Source organism: Ahaetulla prasina, chromosome 3, assembly GCF_028640845.1.
Source record: "Ahaetulla prasina isolate Xishuangbanna chromosome 3, ASM2864084v1, whole genome shotgun sequence".
Classification (NCBI taxonomy): Eukaryota; Metazoa; Chordata; class Lepidosauria; order Squamata; family Colubridae; genus Ahaetulla; species Ahaetulla prasina.
This window is the reverse complement of record NC_080541.1, coordinates 193,674,237-193,694,521: the sequence shown is the minus strand read 5'-3', so window position 1 is coordinate 193,694,521 and position 20,285 is coordinate 193,674,237. Positions and strand designations below refer to the sequence as shown.

Here is a 20,285-nt window from a genome sequence, read left to right as displayed (position 1 = left end):
GACTGCAAGGTGAACAAACAAGTCAGTCCTAGAGGAGATTAACCCTGACTGCTCTTTGGAAGGCCAGATCCTGAAAATGAAACTGAAATACTTTGGCCACCTAATTAGAAGGAAGGACTCACTGGAGAAGAGCCTAATGCTGGGAAAGATTGAGGGCAAAAGAAGAAGAGGTGGCTGGATGGAGTCACTGAAGCAGTCAGCATGAGCTTAAATGGACTCCAGAGGATGGTAGAGGATAGGAAGGCTTGGAGGAACGTTGTCCATGGGGTCACGATGGGTCGGACACGACTTCGCAACTAACAACAACAAGAAGTCTGCATTACTGCTACTATTAATCTTCTCATCGTTCCGATCACCCATCTCCTCCCACTTATGACTGTATGACGGTAACTTGTTGCTGTATCCTTACGATTAATATCGATTGTTTCCTAGTATGATTTGATTGCTTATTTGTACTATTACTAGTGCTATTACTATCATTAAGTGTTTTACCTTAAGATTCTTAAAGAATGTATCTTTTCTTTTTATGTACACTGAGAACATATGCACCAAAGACAAATTCCTTGTGTGTCCAATCACACTTATCCAATAAAGAATTCTAATCTAATCTAATCTATAAATAGACTGATTTTCAGAGAAATATTTCAATAGCATGAATTTCAAGGAGGAAAATAGTTCGAAAAGCATGAGAAAACTTTACTGAAATCAACACACGTCTGCTTGATTATTTTAATTTGCTTTAAAAGAAACAAGTGCAAAATAAAAGGAAAACAAAAAAGATTTACAGTTATTACAAGTGTTTTGAACAAAGTTATTTAGTTATATATTTGTTAAAGAAACCTTCCATCTTTGATCCTCTTTCTGCTTTCGTATTTTGTCTTCTCCATGGAGTAACCCTTGAGTAATTTGAACAGACTCCTTGAATCTTTAATATTTTAAGAAAGAAATCTCAGATATTATCAAGGACAATAATTATCAGTGTTAAATAAAAAATATACAATTAAGTAAAAGGAATGCAGGCCAGTTGGGGAAGCTTTCATTCTGTAGGATTCTGAATAACAATCAGGAAATAGTCCTTATCTGCAAAAATATAAAACAATTATGTTTCAATATTTGGTTGTTACTGTTAACACATAATAACTCTTTTATGTCATGTTACACTATTTCAATTGTAGAGAGAGATTATGAGCCTTCCTGGCATTATCAGTTACAAAGAAATTTGGTTAGTGGCACTTGTTGAAAAGGACTTCTTCATGACGTTTTGTGAATGTAGTACATATAGTCCTTGACTTATGACTGTAATGGAGCCTGCCTATCATGGTCATAAGTGGTGAGAGTTGATATTATGACCTTCTTTTGTGAGGATCATTTAGCAAACATGGCAGTGGTAAAGTGAATGTCATGGTCATTAAGCGAATAATGGTTCACAGATGCAGATTTGCTAAATTTGGGTGCAGATTTGCTAAAAACCGGAAGTGCTGATTTTCAGCAAAACTTCCGTAAAATGCAGTCGCCTGACTGCAGGATACTGAAATGAATCATGAATCATCAGGTCAATCATACCTGAAGGTCAGTCATAGGACTTATAAGGGGAGAGACAATTGGAACTTTGAATCCAAGATAGATCCATTGTAATTTTGAATGGTCACTGGATGTAATTTGGAGACTACCTGTACTAGTTGGAAAAAACAATACTGGACAAAGCAGATTATAAATACATACACATTTTTCACGCAATTTCCTTTTTGGAAGCAGAGTTATATAGGATACAGAAAGGGAATATGACATAGTAACCCATAGTAACCCAAAGAAATAAAGGCACAAGAAAAGGCTGAACATAGAGAAAAATGTGAAGTCAATAAACTACATAAAAAATTCACTCAATTATTACAAACATTAGAGTTGTTAAACATGATCAGGCCAAAAGCCATATACTACAACATTGTTTCTTAAAATGAAGCAATGGGCTTCATTGGTATCTGGAAAGATCATTTAGAAACAGCAGCCCCCAACCTTTCCGGCTTTGAGGAATGGTGGTGGTGGGGGAAGGGATGGTTCTGTACAAGTGCACACGCAGCTCCATTTGCACAAGTGGTGGGCCCACAAGGCGGTTGCTCATGTAAATGGAGGTGCATGTGCGTGTGCTTGCCTGCTGCACGTCAGTGGTGGGATTCAAATTTTTTTTACTACCGGTTCTGAGGGCATGGCTTGGTAGGTGTTTGCATGGCTTCGTGGGTGTGGCTTGATGGACAGGGCAGGGAAAAGATACTGTAAAATCTCCATTCCCACCCCACTCCAGGGGAAGGTTACTGCAAAATCCTCATTTCTTCCCAATCAGCTGGGACTTGGGAGACAGAGAATAGATGGGGGCGGGGCCAGTCAGAATTTTTACTACCGGTTCTCCAAAATACTCAAAATTTCTGTTACCGGTTCTCCAGAACTGGTCAGAACCTGCTGAATACCACCTCTGCTGCACGTGCAAGTGGAACTGCACACATGCGCACACTCGCCCACTGCTTCTGCGGAAGGTCTATGACAAGTCACCATGGCTAACTCGCCATGACCAACTTGCCATAGGACAACTCACCACGGCCACATCGCCACAGGACAACTTGCTGCAGGACAAGTGTTACACTAATATCAAAGAAATGGTGGATTGGAATCATTGAAGAAATGATGCGAAAGAAGGAACAATAAAATGTGAATGGCAAAAATTAAAATATTTTTTATTTATTTTAAATAATTAAATAGAACTGCTACATTGTCTCGCAGCAAGTTGTCCTATGGCGAGTTGGCCATGGCGAGTTGGCCCACACCTCTGGCTGGCCATGATGAATTGGCTGCAACAAGTTGTCCCTTCTGCGGACCAGTTCTGAATGGACCACAGACCTGGCGGTTGAAGATCCCTGATTTAGAACCCATTCTTACCTGAATCTTTTAAAGAAAAATTGTGGTACAGACATAGATTGCCTATTGCTGTTACATTTGGAGACAACTCTACCAGAGGCTGCAAAAGAGCTTTTCCCCACCCCTTTTTAATTTTACCTGGTGCAACCATGATCTCATTTTTCTTGGAGCGGATCCGCAGGAATGTAAGATCGTTCTGGGGATCAATGTCTCTGACAGTGCCCCTTGCCTTCATTATTAAGTTGTGCATTAAGCCTGCATACTGTACTGTGGAGGAGTTGTCCATGGTGCTTTTGATGGGGATACCTGCGGAGTGCAAAAGAATTCTCTGGATAAATTATTTAAGACATTACTTGATCAGAAAATCTTAAGATCTCCATTTTTTACAGAACAGTTTTGATATAAAATCCTGTTATTTCATATGACAGTTTTATCTCAACAATTTGCAATTCACACAAAACTCCTGTTCATTGGTTTTTTTTATATACATTCCTCTGCTACTGCTCTGAGATCCTTTATGATCTCTCAAAGTATCATAAGCCTGATGGTGGGGTGATTTTCATTGAATGAACATTCCTGGGAAAAGGACCAACTGGTGTTACATTTCCCCCATTTCCACACTATCAGCCTGACTGTGGCAACAGTTTTATAGTCCCTTCCAGCCTAATGAACAGCAACCTTTTATCTGAGGTTTAGAAAGATCTCTTTTAACTGATGCATGATTCACTTCAATCATCCTGTGTCATGAAGAGTAGAGCCAAAGCTGGCCACCCAGATGTGTTTTAAAATTTGGTTCATTAGATTTGCAGGCCGCCCAACTCCCAGACGACTCTTTGCGGCTTAGCATCCAAGGATGTAAGTCATGATACAGTGCCCTGTTTTAATACTGTTTATTTAACCAGAATCTCTTTCTATGTTAGTAAAATTTAGATCACTGTTACAGAACTAATGGGATGGTTTTTACTTTGGTTGCTGATTTGTTTTCTTAACTTCCATTCAGCACCCAGAAATCTGAGGTTGAGATCAGTAGTCATAAAAATTGAAATAAACAGATAAACATACATGCCTGTTTTACAAATATGATAGTGTTCTAAAATTAGCAGTCAATAGTCCTTTTGCATACATTGGCTAACATAACTCAATGTAGACTGAATTTTTGTATGGTGATGTTCTCTCTTTCAGCCTCAACTCAATCTATCCTTTAAAAAAGTTAAAGGCAGAACAAAATTACACAATGTTATACAAGTTCTGTTTGAAAAGATCAGAAATAATACCTTGAATTTCTAAAATAAGCTTTAAAGTTAAGATATTTAAAATTCCAATCTACTTTGCTTGTTGCCTTTGTAAAAGAAGTGGCACATAGCAAGCACATATGTAGATCATTCATTTCAGATTCAGTATCCATCTTTTAATAAAGATGGATTGATACAATTGCCTTATTATACTAACAAGAGTCAACCCATACATTACAATCCAGACTTATCACAGAGGGAGAAGGGATGTTTAACTCTTTTTCCCAAATTGGAAATGCTCCTACAAGCTCCATAAGGACAACATATAACCATTCATGCATTTATAACTGGACTGAGGTAGGGCTGGAGCAAGACATAATAAAGTGAAGGAAATTTACTGTTGTGCGTTCTGTAGTAGGAAGTCTATCTTTATTTTATTTTTTTTGCTTGGAATTGAAGTTGAAGTAATTTAGGGAGTTATTTAATGGATCTGCGGTTTTGCTGTCAGTCATATCACACACTATAAATCCAAGACAGCAAAATCTTAGTAGAATTTTATAAAAGAGAAGACCTTTAGAGGAAGGGTTCTAGAATTAAGAATGTATGTACAAAGGACATACACATGAATAGCTTCTTGGCTATTTTGAAAAGATCTTGAAGAGCTAGATGTTCCAGATTCCTATATATTTCTGTCTTAATAAATATTTATTAAGCAAATATATTGGGCAGCCTATCTTAATCAAATAATTTATTTGGTTTATATGCTTTTGAATTAACAGAAGCCTATCTTATTCTACAGTTTTTATAGTTATTTTATATTGTGCTACTTTCATAGCTTGGATTTGTAGCATTTTGAAATGCTACTTTATAACTGTACTGAGGAGGCTCTGTTTCAAAAGACTTCAGTAAGTGTTTTTAAATAAATTTAAATCAGAAAGCTTATTACAATTTCTAAAAGAAGATACTAATTTAATGCACACTAATAATCAGAGATAGCACAATTTCAAAATATTGTCAAAGCTTTCGATACAATGGGAGTCACTTCCTCCCTAACAGCCTTGATTTCATAATGCATGTCTGAATCTTAATCCCAAACAAGACTGCTTATGTGCTAGGGCAGATCCCATTTCCATCAACTTAGCTGTCACAGTACCTTCTGAATTCACAACAATGATCCCTTGGACTCCCTTTTGACTCTGGATTCGCTTCAATGTTTCCTCTACCTCAGCCTGGGAGGGGGAAAAATTAACAGCTTGAAATATGCAGTTTTGTTTCTGGATCACACTCTGTGCTAAGGTATCTAGAATCGGAAGGAGCATAAAAGGATTCAAAGAGATACTTCTTAAATACTAAGCCAAAAGCACAGCTATTTTGGGAACAGCCACATCAATGCCTACTTTTCTTAAACCCATAATTTTCCTCCTATCATTTAGAAATAAGCCTTGGATACCAGACATTTGTTTCCTGTAATTTTCTAGTAGGTTTTTTTTATTGCACTCTTCTGTATAGGGATAATTTCTATCTGAGAAAGGATTTGCAGGATTCATGTTTGAAAAGGCAATGCAAATGTTTAAATGTTGATTTGAACACATAATTGCACAATCAGCATCTGGAGCATCATGGCTTTAGTGGCAATGACATGCTGACACAGATGAAACCTAAAAACCTTTAGGTGGATGAAATTATACTTAGGAGACAGTAGTAGATACTATATATACAAAGCTCAGGGTTGAATGGTTGGGTTCTTGATGTTCTCTGAGACTAGGTGACATCATCATTGCCTGGGTTCCCAAGCACTGATGCTAGGCTTGTAATGAAACATCTGTAGAAAAACAACCAACTCCAAGAAGCCAGCTTGGAGACAAAATAGAAGTAGCAAGAACATTGGGTGAAGTAAAATGTAATGATTTTAATTTTTTATGTTTTATTCTTTATGTGTACAGAAATTAAAGCTAAAATAATAAAACACATACTCTGAACTTCAAGAAAGCAAATTTAGATTCAGAGCAAATAATAAATAGAATAGAATAGAGATGACTGCATCTCTAACGATCCATCTGTTGAACTACTGAAGTTTGCAGATGACACAACAATGATTGGTCTCATTCGAGACAATGATGAATCTGCATACAGACCGGAGGTTGAACAACTAGCCTTGTGGTGCGACCGGAACAATCTGGAACTGAACACACTCAAAACCGTAGAAATGATGGTAGACTTTAGGAGAAACGCCTCCATACAACACAGTATCAACAGTAGAGACCTTAAAATTTCTAGGTTCTACCATATTGCAAGAGCTAAAATGGACAGCTATAGGACAGGATAACATCAAAAACGTCATCAAAAAAGCATAACAAAAAAAATGCTCTTTCTGCTCCAACTCAGAAAGCTCAAACTGCCCAAGGAGCTGCTGATACAGTTCTAAAGAGGAATTATTGAGTCTGTCATCTGTACCTCTATAACTGTCTGGTTTGGTTCTGCAACCCAACAAGACAGTCACAGACTTCAGAGGATAATTAGAATTGCATTCCATTGAGGACCTGTATACTGCACAAATCAAAACGAGGGCTGTGAAAATATTTACAAACCCCTCACATCCTGGACATAAACTGTTTCAACTCCTACCCTCAAAACGACGCTACAGAGCACTGCACACGAGAACAACTAGATACAAGAACAGTTTTTCCCTGAACGCCATCACTCTGCTAAACAAATAATTCCCCCAACACTGTCAAACTAGTTACTAAGTCTGCATTACTATTAATTTTCTCATCATTCCCATCACCCATCTCCCTCCACTTATGACTGTATGACTGTAACTTTGTTGCTTGTATCCTTATGATTTATATTGATATTGATTGTTTCCTGATTGCTTATTTGTACCCTATGACTATCATTAAGTGTTGTACCTTATGATTCTTGATGAACGTATCTTTTCTTTTATGTACATTGAGAGTATATGCACCAAGACAAATTCCTTGTGTGTCCAATCACACTTGGCCAATAAAAAATTCTATTCTATTCTATTCCACAAAAGGTTAGAGGTAAACAAGAATTTCTTTTAAAAAAAGAAAATATTAACATGATTGCACACAATTCCAATGCAGTAAAAAGGAAGAAGCAACTCACGTAACTATAAAAAAAGACTTGGGGAAGATTTGAAAACCAGAAGGAAGTGGAAAGAAAGAAGGCAGGCCATAATTGGCCTAATTGGCCAATTGAATTTAGATTTTTAAATTACTTCTTAACTTTTGTAACCTTATTTTTATTTGGCTGTAAACCGCCCTGAGTCCTTCGGGAGAAGGGCGATATATCAATCAATCAATCAATCAATGAAAGAAAGAAAGAAAGAAAGAAAGAAAGAAAGAAAGAAAGAAAGAAAGAAAGAGAGAAAGAGTAGCTCAAAATTTAAAAAATGTACCTGGAAAGCAAAAGAGTGAGCTGAAGTTTGCATGGATGCTAAGAACATTTTTTAAAAAAAGACATCTTCAGAAATGTTCAAAAAAGGACAGACCAGCTGCTATATCATATAAATGCACTTAAAAAAGCAGAATATATACTTTGCAAATAAACTCATTTTTAATAAGAAATCATGCAGCTAAAGACAGTGCTTGTTAATGCATTGTAAGATTCCTGTTTCTGTTTTCTACTTCTGGCTATGATATAGTGATGAATCAAGCATAAAACTGGGTTTAGCTTGCACCAGGACAGAGAGATAAAGAGAAGCAAATCTGCTAGACTGGGACTCTGCATGCACAGAAGCTCAAGTCATTTTGAAGATAGATAGATAGATAGATAGATAGATAGATAGATAGATAGATAGATAGATAGATAGATAGATAGATAGATAGATAGATAGCAGGAAACATATCCTCTTTCTAAAAAGAATGCTTCACTTCAACCAGACAATCAATCCATTACATAAGTAGAATGTGAAACTGTTTTTTAATTGTGCTATTGTTCTGCCTAATTCATGGAATGTTACTTCCTGTCGCTGATACTGTTTTCCATTAGAATCTGTTAGAACAACTTTTTTCTTTCCAAAAATAAATGATTAAATGATGGAAGCCAGAATAGTGCCATGATCACTTTCTGATTAGTAATAGTGTTAGGATTTGTTTCCTTGGAAACACTATTCTATAGATATCGAGCACAATTCATTCTCACTGAAATCTTTTGAGTTTTGGTTCTCTCAAAGAAATCTTTGAAGAGAGCTACTTCTGAAAACATTATGATATCCTCAACTATGTCAATGAGTTCCTTATTTTTTAATTTAATATTAGCAATATTGACATGATAACAAGAGTCAACATACTGTACTGGTTTTAAGCCAAAGTAACATACCAACCACTGTTGGAGAACTGTATATAGATCTGATTGCTTTTCAGCAACGGGCCTATAGTGTGGAAACCTTGCTAGAAAAGATCACAACACTGATCAAAGGGCTGGTTTTTTGAGCAAGATAGACAAGTTTGGGACACGAGTTACAGTTGCTGAGTTAACAGAACACATGTAAGATTTAAATGAACAGTCCATATTATGACTTAGCATAATGGCCAGGTTCACACAACACAATAACACAACAGCTGGACTCATCCAACTATCCCCAACCATATTTTATATTGGCACAATCACAAGATTCAGCTGTGAAAGTAAAGGTGATCACTGTTAAGTGATCAAGCTGTCAAGTAAAGGTGATCAGTGCATATTGCACAGGGTACCAGTTCCTACATGACAGCTCTTTCTGGACACAATGCATCACGAACTAGCCAGTCACATCTCAGTTTCCTCGGCTGCTGTGCAAAACCAGCCTTAGTGCTCAATTTACAGCGTAAACCGGAAAACAAGGTTCAGAAAATCATACTTAACTTAAACTTATTATTGGGTTAAGCAAGCCAGAAGTGAAAAGGCCAGCTAAGAGGCATATTTCAGAAGACATGAAAGCGATTGTATCTTGTGCAAAGCAATGACAGGACACGCCTCGCCTCATCCCACGAGACTCTGGGCTGAGGAATCGAGAAGCAAAGGGTGACACCTGCGTCCCACCGGAGTGGGGGTGGGGATCCTCAGCCTTCCTTTGGTCATCCCATCGCAATCCGGAAAGGCTCCGCCCGGGTCTCGACCAATAACCAATCCGTCACTCCATCCCCACTCAGAATTTTAAAGGGCGAAGCAAAGGCGATGAACTGCACCGACCGCCCCCGACCGCTCTCCCTCCCTCCCTTACCATGTTGCAGGAGAGAAAGCAACTCGGGGCTTTCTCCTAAGCCAAAGATCGCCAGCTGATTCCGCAGCCCAGTCCCTGAAAGCCTGCGCGCCTGCGTGCCATTCTCAGGCTATTTTAGGGCTGAGACCTAATTCAGCCAATCGTCGCAGGCAGGAGGCGGGTTCTGAAGGGTAGGGATCGAGAATAATTTCCTAGCCCACCCCTCGTATCGAGAGGCTCACAAAGGGAGGGATTAGGGGCCGTCGCTTGAAACGCACGCCGCAAAGATAGAATTGAAGGTTAGTTAAGCGTGCTTGTTTTTCAACTGGTATAAAAGAAGGAGACATCAAAATAATAAATGCAGAATAAAGAGATATATCAACGGAGTTTTGAAATCAGAGCCAGATTCAAAGTCTTGGGAGTGAAGCTGAATGGCTTTGGGTCAGAATGGCTTGTTGCAGGGGTCTCCAACCTTGGTCCCTTTAAGACTTGTGGACTTCAACTCCCAGAGTCCCTCAGCCAGCAAAGCTGGCTGAGGTACTCTGGGAGTTGAAGTCCACAAGTCTTAAAGGGACCAAGGTTGGAGACCCCTGGCTTGTTGCGTTGAGAAAATACAATGAGGACGCCTCTCCTTCAGTCAAGAGAAAGATATACTGTGGGATCCGATCTGAGCCGGTCACCGAGGCCAGAGGTTTCTTCTTCCAAGCTTTCGGACCCAAGCTGGAGCCCATCCTAAGAGGACGTGACAACTTTTAAGATGTATGGACTTCAACTCCCAGAATTCCACAGCCGGCAGAGTTGAAGTTCACCTTGTTAAAAGTTACCAATTTGAAAACCACTGGGGAAAAATTAGAAGATAGGCGTTACTGGAGGTTGTTCTGTGGAAGTGTCCTTTTGCCCTCTATGGATTCAAGCAGAGACAAATGCTCCAGTTTTCATGACAGATGCTTTATAAATGATGGGAATCCCAATGAGCCTTTTTTCTAAAAACGCTTCAAGTTCAAATCTTCATACTATGACAGCAATCCTCATTGAATGAAAAACAGGGTTCTATGAAATCCAGTATTCTATTCCTATATTGACCAACTAGTGCCTGTAAAAAGCAGATTAGTAGCATAAAAGCACCTCCTGTTTTTGTTTGCCAAGTAACACACACAATATGTAATCATGATAGATGCTGGTACATGCTACTAATCTTTCTATGTTTTAAGTGTTTAAAAATCTTTTAATATGTACAGGCTAGTAGCCATCATAACCAATAGCTCCTTAGTTCAGCTATAGATTTAGTGAAGTACTTCTCTATCTATTCAGAACTTCCCAACTATAGAATTATAGTTGGAAGGATATATCTCAGGGGTGTCCAAACTTGGCAATTTACCTGGCAGCTTACCTGGCTGAGGAATTCTGGGAGTTAAAGTCCACAAGTCTTAAAGTTGCCAAGTTTGAACACCCCTGATCTATCTCAGTGCAGAATCTGCTAGAGCATCTGTGACACACAGAACATAGAATAGGACCTTGAAGTTCTTCTAATCCAACCCTCTGCTAAACTTATACCATTCAACAAACGGCTGTTCAGTCTCCTCTTGAAATCCTCCAGTGATAGAGCACCTACAACTTCCAGAGGTAAGTTGTTCCGTTGATTAATTTCTCAGGAAATTTCTCTATAGGTCTAGTTTGGATCTCTCTTTAATGACCTTCTACTCATTACTTCTTGTCCTGCACTTTTGGAGTCAGTCGACTTTTTCTACCACAGCCCCTTATGTACTGGGAAGATCAATCCTAGCCCTTCTCTTTAAGACTAGGCATACCTAGTTCCCTTAATCATTTATCATAATAGAATAGAATAGAATTTTTTTTATTGGCCAAGTGTGATTGGACACACAAGGAATTTGTCTTGGTGCATATGCTCTCAGTGTACATAAAAGAAAAGATACGTTCATCAAGGTACAACATTTACAACACAAATAATGGTCACTATATCAATATAAATCATAAGGATTGCCAGCAACAAGTTATGGTCATACAGTCATAAGTGGAAAGAGATTGGTGATGGGAACTATGAAACGATTAATAGTAGTGCAGATTCAGTAAATAGTCTGACAGTGTTGAGGGAATTGTTTGTTTAGCAGAGTGATGGCCTTCGGGAAAAAACTGTTCTTGTGTCTAGTTGTTCTGGTGTGCAGTGCTCTATAGCGTCGTTTTGAAGGTAGGAGTTGAAACAGTTTATGTCCAGGATGCGAGGGATCTGCAAATATTTTCATGGCCCTCTTCTTGATTCGTGCAGTATACAGGTCCTCAATGGAAGGCAGGTTGGTAGCAATTATTTTTTCTGCAGTTCTAATTATCCTCTGAAGTCTGTGCTTTTCTTGTTGGGTTGCAGAACCGAACCAGACAGTTATAGAGGTGCAAATGACAGACTCAATAATTCCTCTGTAGAATTGGATCAGCAGCTCCTTGGGCAGTTTGAGTTTACTGAGTTGGCGCAGAAATAACATTCTTTGTTGTCCTTTTTTAATGATGTTTTTGATGTTAGCTGTCCATTTGAGATCTTGCGATATGATAGAACCCAGAAATTTGAAGGTTTCTACTGTTGATACTGTGTTGTCAAGTATTGTGAGAGGTGGAAGTATGGAAGGGTTTTTCCTAAAGTCTACCACCATTTCTACGGTTTTGAGTGTGTTCAGTTCCAGATTGTTTTGGTTGCACCACAAGGCTAGTCGTTCGACCTCTCGTCTATATGCGGATTCGTCATTGTCTCGAATGAGACCAATCATAGCAATCAAATCATACCAATCATACTAAATCATACCAATCAAACGGTATGATTTAGCTTCCAGACCCCTTATCTTTGTTGCTCTTCGCTGTACTCTTTCTACATTCTCAACATCTTTTTTTGTATCATGGTGACCAGAATTGGATGCAGTATTCCAAGTACAGCCTTACGTTTGCAGTATAAAAGTGGTACTATCACTTGTGATCTTTAAACTCTCTGTTGATGCAACCTAAGACTGCATTAGCTTTTTTGAGAGCTTCAGCAAACTGCTGGCTCATACTTAAGTGAGGGTCTACAAGGATAGTTTGATCCCTCTCACAAATTGCTACTGTTGCCAGATACCACTTATTCTATATCTTCTTGAAGATATCTGGCAAAGAACTCACAGCTTCATGTCTCCTGTCACTCATCTTTTACACATACTGAATATGCACAGATCCTTTAACCACTCCTTTTAGTATTTGGTTTCCAGCACTCCCCTGAATTTGTCACTTTTTAAGCAGTAAAGAAATTTTTGGGAAGAGAAAGTCACAACATGCAAGAAATGTGACCATAATCTTTTTAATACCTTTATAGAAGTTTGCCTTCTTCAGCAATTTTTATTGTTGCAATTACCCAAGTATCTAAATGTATACTTTGACAACAATTTAACAATGGGCTTTTTACAATCCAGTGCTTCTGATCTCTCCTGATTCTGGGAAAGAAAGGTGCAACAGTTTCTTCTCACAATAAGAGCTGAAGATACTAAATTGATTCAATTTAATCTTCAACTTCAGTGTGAATTCTGTTGGAGAATGTGTTAATGTGATCTGGTAAACATCACAATGAACATGATTGATGAAATTTCACCCAGTAAAAATTGGAAATATACATTTCATGTATCCTGTCATGACCTTTCGTAAAGGGTTAAAGAATATTCAGACTAAAACATATATATAATAGAAAATAATTTTTACAACTAATGTTTCTGGAGATATTAGATATTGCTATGTTCCAATATTCATGTGGAAGAACTGTTTACTGCTGTCCACATATACTTTTGAATTAGTTTATGATGAACAAATCCTACTTTTTGCAGAAAAAAATCTTGCCACAGTTCTAGCCATTCCACCCAGCAACAGTACCAGACTTCCACAAGCCTTCAGGTTCCCACAATGAAAAGAGATATAAATTGCTCAAATGACTTTTATTATTGCAACATAACAAGGCATAAGAACAAAATTTAGAAATTACAATGCAAAAGGACCTTAAAACTGACTTTTCATTCCAATTTTAGAAATATTGCTAGCACAATGCTTACAATAAATGTTTTAACAAATACTTCATGGTCAAGACTCCCGTTTGTTAAATATTCTCCGTTTGACTGTTTAAAATACTTTTTTGTGCTTGGGATATCCAGCCCCCACTTCCCCTGTAATGCAGCAGTAAAGACAAACAAAAAGCTATTTAAATTAAAAGTTTGAATAAGCTACATTTTTCCAGACTGCAAAAATATATACAAGCATTTGCTTTTTCCTGAACTAATCATCTGAGCCATAAAAATATTAAACAGCCATGCCCTATAGAACTAGGGCCTCAGCTATTTTAATTAGAGCTATCCTTTATTTTAAAAATATAGGGCAGAAAGCCTTTTGTATATTTATACATTAACAATATTTCTAGGTCACTAGATGAATAATGTAACATTGTGTAGAGCATCAACTATATTCCATACTTGTTACCTCAATTTTATTTCTGAATTGTAAATGTTCAGTAATTAAATGTTATTAAAACAAATAAGCAAAGAATTCTAAGGCTTTTTCTCCTCCAAAATCTAGATTTTTTAATATATACTTCAGATATTCTGGTAAGTACCACAGATTCTCTCTCCAGAATCAATGTATGACCTTCTCCATCCAAGAAGTAGATCATTTATGTAAGAAAAAAAATTGTGTATACGCCTTTGAATGTACACTGAAGGGGAGGAAAATTAAATTGTTTTCATAATTCTCAGAAACAAAAATGGAAGAACAATGGGTTATTTATATTGTTTCAAAGGAGAATTCTAAAAAAAGTCAGTTATAAAAAGGGTTAAGCCCGTAAGCGTTCAATAGCCCTGAATTAATTCATTCTTAGAGTCTGGATGGGTAGATATGTAACACTTGTCTTACTGGCCAATTGGTTTGATCTTTGACTATGCCATCAAAGGATTCTGCTCTTCTCACGCAGTAGGACAATACAAGTATGTAATTATCAACATGCATTACTGATTTCTGAAAATGTCACCACCTCTTCTACTGAGTTCCGGAGCAGCATGCAGAACACAGAATGTTAACAACTTGGAGGAAAAGATGCAAGGTAGCAAAACTGGGCAAAAGAACTAAGTGCTTTTGTTAAAAACTTGGGAGTATAGTTTAGTATTGTCAGCTTTAATGGACATTATAAAAATATAATAATTGAAATTGAAATTAGATTTAAAACCAAGTGCTGCCTAAGTTGTTAATAAGAGCTGATCAACAGTCTAAATCATAACAACACATAATTTCCACCCTCTAAAAAAAGTTAATGAATTATTTAAAACAGTATTCGGAAGTATGCAGGAATGTAATTTTTTTGCCTCAGTTTCTTACCAACAGAATTCTATGCCTGTTTATTCAGAAGTAAGTTTCACTGTTCAATAAGATTTAGTTACAAATACACATGCGCAGGATTGCATGTCCAGATATATTCATGAGGCAGTTTTGTTGCAATGGTTAGACCACCACTGGGAAATAGGAAGCAATGCTCCCGCATCTAGAAAAGAACTAGAATTGACAGTTAATGGCCATTTGTATAGTTTTAAACTCAAGCTACAAAGAAGACTGGAAATAATTTCCAGTTGTTTCCACCTGAAAGAATTATCTTTCAAATTTACTATTAAAGTACCATCATCAAAACTAAGTACACACTTAGCTGAAAATGGGTTAAAATTCCTGCAAATTTGAAGAGGCACCTTCAGATGGAGGAATAACCTGAGGAATGCGATCATAGTGGTAAAAATAAATAAAAGTGCTATGCTATGGATGCGTGCATTAAGGTCTACATATCCCTCTACTCTGTTTGAACAGAGATGGCTTTTGGATATGTTTTGGGAGAGTGGAAACAGTCAAGCCTCAGTGGGTAAAGAACACATAATGCAAGCCATGGAAATGCATTTAGCACCCCCAGAGTCTGAATGCAAACAAGGGCTGTTAGAAAAAGCCTGCTGCAATGCTACAGCTACCAGTGGACTTCCCAGTTCTTCAGCAGCAATACTTTGCTACTAAAACAGGAAGAGAAAGGAGTTATTTTAGAAAAAGAAAAGAGAAGAAAGGAACAGAAAAGAAAAGAAGAGAAAAAAGAAAAGAGAAAAGAAAAGAAAATCACTCCAGTTAATGAACATGATGCAAGACATTGCTCCAGAAGTATAACAACCTCTGGTCAAGGAAGATTTCGTTTATAGTTTATCATTTTGGATTTCTGTAACGGACTTGGAAGAAATCTAAAAATAGAAGGATAAAATGACAGAGCAACATTCATTTACTTACATACTAACATTTGTTTAAATAAATGAAGATCAAGTCCTGTTTACAGTAAGAAGTGCAACTAGCAGAGGCAGTGAAGAACTCACACCCTATATGAATTTATGTTCTTCTGATCCAAATTCCACAAAAAGTTATTCTTGTCCAAATCCTTCCGTTTCTTCAATTGCAAACAATAACTTTTCCTTTAGCTGTTCATAACTCTTGTATGGTGGCAAATCCAAGCGATTGAAACTGAAAAGAAGCAGCAAGCTTAATAACACTGAACATTTGAACAAAATGATGCAGAAGAAAAATAAGAGCATCCAACTCAACAAATGATTTTCTCTGCCTTGGCGTTGAATTACAGCAACACACACTGAAGTATAACATGCATTTCCAGATGTCTACATCATGTATTAATCCACTTCAGTCTGTTTCTTGAACTTAACTATGTACCATATGAACTACCTAAATATTATATAATTAACTCTTTTTACTGAATATTTGTGATTTGAATGATACCATGATATGCTGTGTAAAACAGATCTACTTCTGAGTAGACAAGAAGAAAATAGGAACAGTTTTAGTGTAATTATCTAACAACTTTTACATCCCTATTCCTAAAGGAAAAAATTACCTTGTGGGCCAACACCACAATGGCATGCAACTTTCTGTATGATTTAAAACATTTTAGCTATTTATTTACAAAAAATATAGAAGTAGTCCTAATTGTTACAGGATGGACATAGTAACCTGAATCATCTAATTACTTACCATGTATGGCTTCTAGGCAACCAGTTTTCTTTACCAACTTTTTCAATGCAGAATTTTTGGGGTCCATTACTCCCTAAAATATTATTTTTTTAAAAAAAAATAAGGTATGAGAGAAATTAAGTTAACAACAACAACAACAACAACAGAATTGGAAGGGATCTTGGAGGTCTTCACAACAGTTGGAAGGGATTTTGGAGGTCTTCTAGCCCAATCCCCTGCCACAGGTAGGAAGCCCTACACCACTTCAGACAAACATCCAACATCTTCTTAAAAATTTCCAGTGTTGGAGCGTTCACAACTTCTGCAGGCAAGTTTTTCCATTTATTAATTGTTCTGACTGTCAGAAAATTTCTCCTTAGTTCTAAGTTGCTTCTCTCCTTGATTAGTTTCCACCCATTGCTTCTTTTTCTACCCTCAGATGCTTTGGAGAATAGTTTGACTCCCTCTTCTTTGTGGCAATCCCTGAGATATTAGAACACAGCTATCATGTCTCCCCTAGTCCTTCTTTTCATTAAACTAAACATACCCAGTTCCTGCAACTGTTCTTCATATGTTTTAGTCTCCAGTCCCCTAATCATCTTTGTTGCTCTTCTCTGCACTCTTTCTAGAGTCTCAGCATCTTTTTTACATTGTGGCGACCAAAACTGAATGCAATATTCCAAGTTGCATTAAGTAAATACAGTGAAAATCAAAGCTGCTGAGGAGCAGATATTTTTGTTAAGAAGTAAGTAGTAAAATATTTTGTGTCACTATTACGGTAAGTAATAGTCATATTAATTTTTGATAAATAGCAGTGCCATCAGGGACAATATATTAAAAACAATGCCATGTAAAGTTCTTCCATTTGTGTTGACTTACATAGCACCTGAAATTCATTTCCAGTTCCACAAAACCAAGGAGTCTTGGTGATGGTGACCCATATCCACCAGCATGCAGTTAACCTACTGTAACACACATTAACTAAAGATGACTCAGAAGCTGCAACTGGTAAGAAGGCAACAGCCAGACTACTGGTAGTCAAGCTTACTACCGAAGTACACCTCCAAACTCGAATTTAGGGACTGCTTCTCCAAAATGTTCTTGCCCATTTTTATCAGATCATCAAGTGAATGCCTGTGCAAGTTTTTGTTTCCTCAAGTAATAAAAACATTGGGGATCACAGGCAGGCCTTCTCTGTGATAGTGCCATTTCTTTTGAAGATCAGCACCCCCTCCCCAAGGTGAACTTGAGCTTTTTTAAGGTTCTCTCCCTCCTAGTCAAAGTGACTTATTCTAAGTTTCTTTTTCATGTTTTCCATTCGCGTTTGGACTATGTAATAGCTTCTTAAAGTTCCTTTTCGCTTTTTCATACCAAGGCCATCTCCTTCACACATGGAGTTTGCTTACCGTATATACTCGAGTATAAGCCGATCCGAATATAAGCCGAGGCACCTAATTTTACCACAAAAAACCGGGAAAAACTATTGACTCGAGTATAAGCCGAGGGTGGGAAATGAGGCAGCTACTGGTCAATGTAAAAAATAAAGATAGAGCCAAGTAAAATAACATGAATATTTATTTGAACGAAAAACAATAAAAGTGCAAAAGGGGGAAGGAGGATTCCCAGCTTTAGAAAATTTAGAACTACGCCGCCTTTGGTATGACTGAGCATAGCTCATAAAATTATCTGCTACAATGTACTTCCTATCAATGACTACTTCAGCTTCAACCACAACAATACACGAGAACACAATAGATTCAAACTTAAAGTGAACCTCTCCAATCTAGATTGCAGAAAATGTGACTTCAGTAACAGAGTTGTTAATGCCTGGAATGTGCTACCTGACTCTGGTCTCTTCCCAAAATCCCCAAAGCCTTAACCAAAGACTATCTAGTATTGACCTCACCCCATTCCTAAGAGGTCTGTAAGGCGTGCATAAGAGCACCAGCGTGCCTACCGTCCCTGTCCTAATGTTCCCTTTAGTTGTATTCCTTTTATGTATTCAATTCATGCTTATATTTATATAATTATTTAATATGTATTTGACAAAATAAAATGAATGAATGAATGAATAGAATAGAATAGAATAGAATTTTTATTGGCTAAGTGTGATTGGACACACAAGGAATGAATGAATGAATGAATGAGTGAGTGAGTTACTTCAACAACATTGTCTCACAGAAATTGACAATACAACTGCAAGCATGAAAATGAGTCCTCCTTTAGCTTCCAAGGGACCAGGGTGCCTCTGAAGGTCAGTGCTCTAAGCACTAAGAACCCAGCACAAATCTAAGCCTGTATGCACACCAATAGTGAAAATACCCTGCACAGTGTCTCTTGGCAGAAGGTTAATTTTCATAGGCGTTGGGGTGGCTCTTTTTTTTTTTTGGCAGGGCAATAAGGATCTCTAATATCATTAAACCCAAGTGTGAGGAAAAGACAGCAGCTAAAATGTTAAGGCCAGTTGTGTGACCTTCTCCAATACAGTTGGCCTGGCTGTTTGCCAAAACTTAAAACACCCTCCATCCCCCTCCTGCTAAAGCTTCTTTCTTAAAACAATTGTGGTCTTTGCCTTTCATGTCGCTCAACCTTTCACCTGCCAGGTTCCTAGCCCTTCACCCTTGACCCACTGCTGTGTTTGCTTAGCATTGTGCCAATCGACTTTAGAAGTCTGTGTGTGTGTGTGTGTGTGTGTGTGAGAGAGAGAGAGAGAGAGGAGGAGGGAGTGCAAAGGGGAAGGAGGATTCCCAGCTCTAAACAAAGGAAATCCCGGAATGCCAGCGAAGGCGGTGCTCGCTCCTCCTCCCTTGCTCAAAAGCCCCAATAACCTTCACCAGCAAGGCAGACCCCCACGGGAAGGAAGGGGCAGGCTGACTCACCGAGCATCTGGCTGAAGAGCAGCTGCTCCAGGTCGCCCAGCACGGTGACTACTAGCTCGGGATCAACCTTCAGGAAAGCCTTCTCCTCCGCCCCCCTTCCCGGCCTTGAGTGGCTCCAGCGCGAACAGAAGGGGACTAGGGCGCGCACACACACGCCCAGCTTCTGAAGCACGGAGGGAGAAGAAAGAATGAAAGAAGGGGAGGAACGGCCCCTCCTTTCTCTCTCTCTCTCTCTTCCAACGGGAAAACGCTCTTTCGCTTGCGGGGGAGAGGAGGGAGGGAGGGAGGGAGGTTGGCTTGCTTATTCAACCCTTCCCGGCTAGCCATCCAGCCCTTCCCAGGAGAAGGCGAGGAGTTTTGGGCGAGCGACCTTTTTGCTAGAAAGCGGCAGCGGCTGCCCCAACACCACCAGTTGGGGCGGGAGCCGGGTGAGCCGCAGTAACTCCCGCCAGGCTATGCATTGGCGCGGGGAAGCCCTGGCGGTGCAGTCCTTCTCGGCTGAGGAGGAGGTTTCCCGACGCCGCCGCCGCGCAAGAGCCACCCAAAGGCCAGAAGAAAAGGTCATTCCATCGGAGTAATGGAGCGAAGGCTCCTTCCTCTCCCGCCTTACCCATGCTGTGCGAGCCTGGCTGGGCTGCACCCCCGCCGCCGCCGCTCCTTCCTCAGCCTCCCGGGGCTCGCGCTCTAGCAGCCGCCAAGCTCAGGCCGGACTCGGCAGCTCCCCATCAGCACTCGCACGGCGCGATTCGGGCAGGAGGAGTCGGGCTCGCTCCGTGGCGGTGGTGGCGGCGGCGGCGGCGTAGGCGCCACCGCCACAGAGCGAGCCCAACTCCTCCTGCCCGAATCGCGCCGTGCGAGTGCTGATGGGGAGCTGCCGAGTCCGCCTGAGCTTGGCGGCTGCTAGAGCGCGAGCCCGGGAGGCTGAGGAAGGAGCGGCGGCGGGGTTGCAGCCCAGCCGGGCTCGCACAGCATGGGTAAGGCGGGAGAGGAAGGAGCCTTCGCCCATTACTCCGA

General features: G+C 39.2%; 2 protein-coding genes across 3 annotated transcripts in view; both read right to left on the bottom strand.

Moving 5' to 3' along the window:
• Window positions 1-715: 715 nt before the first annotated feature.
• On the bottom strand, window positions 716-9,516 carry DYNLRB1 (dynein light chain roadblock-type 1). Its single transcript, XM_058178228.1, has 4 exons — window positions 9,367-9,516; window positions 5,293-5,368; window positions 3,046-3,213; window positions 716-1,080 (listed from the first exon to the last, which is right to left on the bottom strand). The coding sequence occupies exons 1-4, from the start codon at window positions 9,367-9,369 to the stop codon at window positions 1,037-1,039; spliced, it is 291 nt and encodes a 96-aa protein (XP_058034211.1). The 5' UTR covers window positions 9,370-9,516; the 3' UTR covers window positions 716-1,036.
• A 3,968-nt stretch (window positions 9,517-13,484) lies between these two features.
• The window catches only part of ITCH (itchy E3 ubiquitin protein ligase), a 62,724-nt gene continuing 55,923 nt past the window's right edge, over window positions 13,485-20,285 (bottom strand). For both annotated transcript variants that reach the window (XM_058175370.1, XM_058175371.1), the window contains exons 23-24: window positions 16,414-16,486; window positions 13,485-15,891 (exon numbers count right to left, since the gene is read on the bottom strand). In XM_058175370.1, coding sequence (XP_058031353.1) covers window positions 15,792-15,891; window positions 16,414-16,486 — 173 coding nt within the window. In that variant the 3' untranslated portion in view covers window positions 13,485-15,791. The remainder of the gene's footprint in view (window positions 15,892-16,413; window positions 16,487-20,285) is intronic.

Excerpts from the sequence above, each read along its gene's own strand:
- DYNLRB1 (XM_058178228.1), bottom strand. Across the intron at positions 3,214-5,292 it reads CATTGTTGTGAATTCAGAAG|GTATCCCCATCAAAAGCACC; the intron begins GTACTGTGACAG and ends TGCACTCCGCAG. Across the intron at positions 1,081-3,045 it reads TGAGATCATGGTTGCACCAG|ATAAGGACTATTTCCTGATT; the intron begins GTAAAATTAAAA and ends ATATTTTTGCAG.